A 6,088-nucleotide genomic window follows, 5' to 3' on the forward strand; every position below is an offset into this window, starting at 1 on the left:
TTGGGACATTAAACCCCATAAACCAAACCAAACTTTCTGCTTCGACGCTCTTTGCAGATGCCTGGTTCTCGCTGGGGACACCGTCGCCAGTTATGACAGAAGCGCACGACGCATCACTTTTCAGTTGCAGCGAGGATGTTAGTCACAGGAACCGGGGACGAGCCCTGCCGCTGCTGAGTAGGAAATCAATATCGGAACTAGAAATACAGATTGAGCGACCGAGGAGCTCCTGTTGTTGAACTCCTTTTCTAAGGGGAGCTGTGATTTTAAAAGTTCGTAAAATCAAGATCGTATCGAAGGTGTTGTCAGCTGGGAATATTAATTACCACGCAACATTGAACACGCATCTTGAAAAAAATCAGCCGACATCTCTCCAAATTATGCATGAACGGGGCTTCATACGGCCAATGATGACTTGGCCGCTGCTCACAACCGAGCTTAGTTCAGGGAAGCAGCTCGAATTTCACTCGAAGCTGGTCGTCTCCACGTAGCCTTCACGAATGAGTGCATTAAGGGGATGAGATTCACAACTCCACCATTCCTGTTCCTCACGTTCTTCTTGCGGTCTTTTAAAAACAAAGCAACCGGGGCCACGCCTTAGGAGCAGTCGTTCCATCCCTTGCTTTGGATGCAAGGCAGTAAATTTGACTGCTGACTTGAAGGGCCACTGAACAACGTCGTCCATGTCGCCCTTGTGCAGCCAGATGCCACCCCTGATGTAACCATAAACTCCTATAGCGATAGCAGGGGAAATGGAATAGCCTCGGAGGTATACACGCTCGCTTTTATACTCAGCACACCCTGTACTCTGCGCTGCCTCTATGAGTGACTTGATACCTTTTACGATAAACTCGCACGCCGATGCAAATGGGTCAGATGGTCTGGGCACAACGTGGTCGACAGGGCACATTGCATTGTTGCTCTCTTCCGGTTGTGCCGCAGCCCCTTCGAGGACGCCTGTAGTCTGTGAATCATTGTCTCGCTGCTTGCTGGCAGCTTTTGGAATCTCCTCTCGCAGCTGTTTTTCCATTTTTTGTATAGCGTTGGATAGGGCGTTCATGGTATCGCTGCCTGCTATGAAACGTTCTTTCTCTTCCTCCCTGAACGTAGTTATTTCATCCGAGCCTTTCTTCGCATAGTCGCGAGTTTCTGTTCTTACTTGTACGGCTTCTTGCTGTACTTTCTCCGCCACGCCATTGATGGCTTGCTTGAGTACTGCGATTGATTCTTGGCAGTTGTTTACGCCGTGACCAATTTCATTGAGCCGGTCACCGTTAGCGTCACTAGTAGTGAGAAGTCGCCCCAGAAGTATTTTAATTTCACCGGCCTGCTGTTCTAGAATTGCTTTGAAGGTTTCCCCGAGCGTTGCCTCCTCCTTGCTGTCTGAATCCCCTCGACATCCGCGTGCAGCAGTCGTCGCAGCAGAGCAGCACTCCGACTCCAAGTGCGCACAAACGGCTGTGCAAAGAACTGTAGCCGAACACTTGGGGCAGCGAACGCAGTGGTGGCGACATTCACGCTGGAAGTGCTGAGCAATTGCCGATGCAGATAGCACTGCCCTGCAGCCGCTTGCCTCGTTCCAGCACTTCACCTGCAGGTTACAAAAAAAAAAAAAAAACGTATATGCTCAGAGTAGTCGTGCAAACATATTCAAGAACCTGACAAGTCCGAGTGTCGTTACGTTAATTATACACCATCTGTGGGAGGCTCAGCGATCGTAAATCGAATCCAGCATAGCCAATGTGCAAATATGAGGTTGTGCAACTCCGCGTACATCATGCAGTTCTATATGCATGGCTGCACAATATTGTTGTTTAAATAATAAGGCGAAAACCTTAAATGCCTCATCGTTGTCAGCAGGAGCTGTCGGCATAGGCTATCGGCAGAGGATGTCACACTTTCCAGGGAGATAGTTAAACATAAATAAATAAACCTTGTCTCCACAGGGAAACGAACCTCCGTATCTTGAATCTCAAGCTGAGCGCTTCACTAACTGCGCCACGCCCCAGATCGAGAAATGTTCATCATAATTCCCCTTGTCTACCGCGAGGACATGGGATTCCGCGAGTGACAGGTACTGCGGCCTTTAATTTCTTGTAAACGAAGCATAGAATACCGGTGAACTTTCATGTTTTGAATGAAATGCTGGCTGTTTTCGACTAGTCGAGCGCAATGTACCACCCCAACTGGCCATGACCTCACCAGGCGATTGATGCATAGATGAAGCTGACATCGACGGGGGCTCCAGGCGTCCGTGCGGCGCCTTTCAATTGCCGTTTCTTCGAACGCCGCGCCACTCAGCAAAGAGAAACATACCCAGATGTCTAGGAGGCGTTAGTAGGCATCAGCGGAATTTCAAATTGATTTACAGGATAGAAAAGGCGCAGTATCTGTCACAATTCTCCACGAACACGTGTATTACGGCATAAAGGAAGGGCGGAAAACGATAGTGAAAAAAGTCATTGAGATAGAGGTACCGTAGTCGAGAGATACGATCCACCGCGCTACGATGGCTTTCGCCTCATCGCACTTTGGTCATCCAAAATGCCCGCTACAATTTTTTACACCAGGAGTGGCTACTGATTGTCACCTCCGTAAAGACGTAACAAATCCCTGCACCTAATTCGCGCATTGCGCGTCGTTAAATCGTTTTTGTCGCATGCTAAAGACAGTATACTACAACACACTGAGGCCCACTTCGAATGTGCCTTTGCCCTCGGCGCATAGTTGGAAGGGTCCAGCATCCAGTTTGGGAAGTGAGTGTAAGGAATTACAAAATTAAACTGACGTCGTTTTTTACTGTCCTCGCAGAATTTCGCCAATCAAGCAATATACGCAACAACCACACTTTCAAATGTTTTGCACTTCGAATTCTTCTGAGTAAGTAACAGTAAAATAAATAAAAAAAAACAATTGGGAAATTATGCCGGTGCGAAGTAAACATTTCCTTCATTTCTGCCATCGTAACTTTGGAAACGCTGTAAAAATTTTTAAAGCAGACAGTGAGTGCTTTGACATGTCGTGGCTCCGTAAACACATGCGAGGCCCAATTCTCGAGGGTGCGTTTTGCAAATGGTATTACCGTCCCGGAAGCTCGTTGCGTAACCTAGTCATTTAGGGACGGACAGGTAAAGCTGCCTATATAGCCTATATCGTTTGAGTGTTGAGCTCTGTGAAGCAAAACTCAAAGCTCATTTTCGACACAGCTCTGTAAAGTTGCACCGTTAGGAAATAGCTCGCGCGTTTAATTACGAAAAAATATTCAGCAATTGCAAATGGGTGCCATAAATGCTTCTTAACATCTGATATCCAACAATACTTCCCTATTACTAGCGGTGCCGGCGAAGAAATGTTTCAAGTTGTATTAGGCTTCCCGCTGAATCTCCGCGCTCCATGTTGCGGCTAGGGACAGCAGCAAGGACGGGAAGTGTCAGGTTCCGAACGTCCCTTTGAGCTGCGCTTGAAACTTGCATCCAGAATTTTAACGAGTTTCTGATGACACCATTTTCCAAGCCGCCACTAAACTAATAATCAAATGGCTAGTAAATGACAGAAGCACAAAACAAGTTCGCAGTCCTAATTCCGTGTGTCCAGATATGGGTTAATTTCTAGAACATATTGATATAACATCCAGAACATGGTGTTTATGTAAATAAGCAGCCGTACTTATCGTGGAAATGAATAACGCACCTCTGAGGTTTTCGAGTGACACGGCTTCAACCCAGTTCGCTTCCGAAAAAAAGATTGTGACCAGTTCAAGAAAATAATTCCCAACATGAAAAAAAAAAATCCAACTTTTTTTTGTGCATTACCAAATGACGCGAAATACAGAGTGGCAGCTGTGGTGCTTCAAATAGCTGGTAATCTTAATTGATTCTTCCTCTCCTCTGGTCTAACGTAGCGTCACAAAAAATAACGTTGCGGTCACAACAGAAGCTATAAGAACCACAGGAAAAAGCTCATCGAGTTTTCGAAATTCTTTCCTTGCCTTACTTTAACCGCATTAGGAACGAGCAGAATAGCAAGTATTTCACCAAAGGCTTTACCGAAGGGAACTTTGGGCTGATATTATATGCGCAAAGTATTCCAACGTATAGCGCAGCTTCACAGAGCGGCCCAAAAAGAGCTTCGAGCGAGCTATGCTGTGCGGAGCTCCCTCCCTCAGTAGCCAGCACTCTGGAGGCGCCAAATAAGACCTGTGACGCCGCACATAATACTCTGTTACTTTTTATCACCCAGGAAGGAGAGCGAGGGAGCATGCTTACGTCAGCCAGTTTACACAAGCCGCTGGAGTGCAGTCTATGGTGCAGTGACAAGCGAGGGGTGAACGTAGCTTGCCGCAGCCCGGCCCCGTGCCTGCTCCGCCGGCCGGCAGTGCTGCTCAGTTACGTTTGGCAAAAATCTTACGTTATTTAAAACAAGCGTGTCACGACCTCATAATCACCTGAGCCACGTTTTCATCAAATATTTTGATGACACAACACACTCTCATAGCCACAAAAGCCCCTCCAAGCAGGGTTTCACGCTAATCGGAGCATTTATCGCCGCCGCGTTTCTATAATTAGGTTGGAACTGGTGCTTCAACTGCCTCTTACGATGCTATCTATTATCATTCTCCCAGCCCTCCTTACTTACCTCTCTCCTTAGAAGATCTTTGATAGGAAACTCCTTCAGATCGACATCTTCCACTTCGCACCGGTGTCCATCCAGCGGACAGACGCGGACACAATCCTGGGCGCTCTGCTCGTAGCATGACTCGCACAGTATGTGCGAGCACGGAAGCAGAGCAGTCTTCATGCGCACCAGACCGCAGGCGCCGCACACTCTGTACGTTGGAATGGGCTTCACGAAGCACAGGGGTCTCCAGTCGAGGTCGGTGGAGAAACCAACCAGGGTGTACTGGGTGTTCTGAGGAGCCATCGCGCAAAGCACTCCCGGGCTGCCCCGACGCTCTGCACAAAATGGCCTTTTCCTCCCCTTGCGCCGTTCTTATCTCTCTTCGCTTTCCGTTCTAGGCGGTCGCCATGACTACAATCGGTCCGATACCTGCCGCTTGTTCTTCGCCGCTTCGAGAACGGCAACGCCGCACATCCGATGAATGCTCTACTTGAGGTTCGCTGTTCGTCGGCAGTACAGTCCAGCGCAATTTGAATTTCATCCCTTTACTTCTGGCACAACGAGGCAAGAATTACTCCTGCCTAGATTGCCGCTTAGTCCTCTACAAATAAGGCGGTGTAGGATAGAGGAAACTTTCGGCTAGTAATGCTAATGGATTCGTTGCTGCATTCATTCGAAATAATCCGTGTTCTAGTGGCTTAATTCGAGTAGATAACCCTTGAAGCTCCAGGCTTCTAATCGTAATAGACATTAAAGATTCTAGCACGTTCTTTCGGGACCAGTTGTTACTAACAGATAAAGGTAAATCTGTTTATGGGAATTCAAATAAAACCACAACTCGATAGATTTTTGTTTTCACTCCTCGCTTTGCAGCCGGACGCTGTTAACACGGCGACAAAAGGAATCAAAATCAAAGCGCTGCATGCCAGCCAGCCAAGAGCGCTTGCTTGACCTGAACCCGCATGTCGAAAGTTGGTATCAGTGAAAAGAATGAATATGGGTGCGCCAAGGGCAAAACGCGAAAACTGACGTCAAGGAAAACAGAACCAAAACGTTTGCAAACTGGATCAGTGCGCCTATCTGCTTTCGGCAGGCTGATGTGTAAGGTAGACCCCTGGCCATGCGCTCCGCGGTTGGCATTTAATTTGACGAGGACAGCACAGTCAGGGGATATTTGAAGATGTTAAGGTTCTTTCGATCAAAATGAAGGAATACATTTTTTCTAGCTTGGTGTTCACTTATTCGAAGAAGAAATATGGCGTTGCATGCGAGAGGAATCTTTTAAGTGATGAGTATTGAAATTTTTTTTGTTGCGTTCTTGTGAAGTTGACCATTTTCGATTAGCTTTTCTGGGTAGGTGAGTCTCTGAGTGATAACCTTCAAATTTCGTTCGACCGTTGAGACTGCAGAAACTTCTTTCGGAGCAAATATTGGGCAATTAGAATGGTAGTTAGTGGTACAGCTTCTTTTC

The 6,088-nt window shown here is 47.2% G+C and overlaps 1 protein-coding gene across 1 annotated transcript; it reads right to left on the reverse strand.

The window, feature by feature from the left end:
* Window positions 1-364: 364 nt before the first annotated feature.
* LOC146173526 (uncharacterized) lies at window positions 365-5,038 on the reverse strand. Its single transcript, XM_084584783.1, has 2 exons — window positions 4,636-5,038; window positions 365-1,591 (listed from the first exon to the last, which is right to left on the reverse strand). Exons 1-2 carry the CDS (start codon window positions 4,918-4,920, stop codon window positions 464-466), a joined length of 1,413 nt encoding a protein of 470 aa, XP_084440909.1. The 5' UTR covers window positions 4,921-5,038; the 3' UTR covers window positions 365-463.
* Window positions 5,039-6,088: the final 1,050 nt, after the last annotated feature.

The sequence above is a fragment of the Amblyomma maculatum genome, chromosome 11, assembly GCF_055883805.1.
Source record: "Amblyomma maculatum isolate TAMU_Amacu chromosome 11, ASM5588380v1, whole genome shotgun sequence".
Lineage (NCBI taxonomy): Eukaryota > Metazoa > Arthropoda > Arachnida > Ixodida > Ixodidae > Amblyomma > Amblyomma maculatum.

Bases quoted from the DNA above. Each gene is read 5' to 3' on its own strand.
- LOC146173526 (XM_084584783.1), bottom strand. From the start codon at position 4,920: ATGGCTCCTCAGAACACCCAGTACACCCTGGTTGGTTTCTCCACCGAC. The intron at 1,592-4,635 runs GTAAGTAAGGAG...TGTAACCTGCAG, and splicing joins AAGATCTTCTAAGGAGAGAG to GTGAAGTGCTGGAACGAGGC.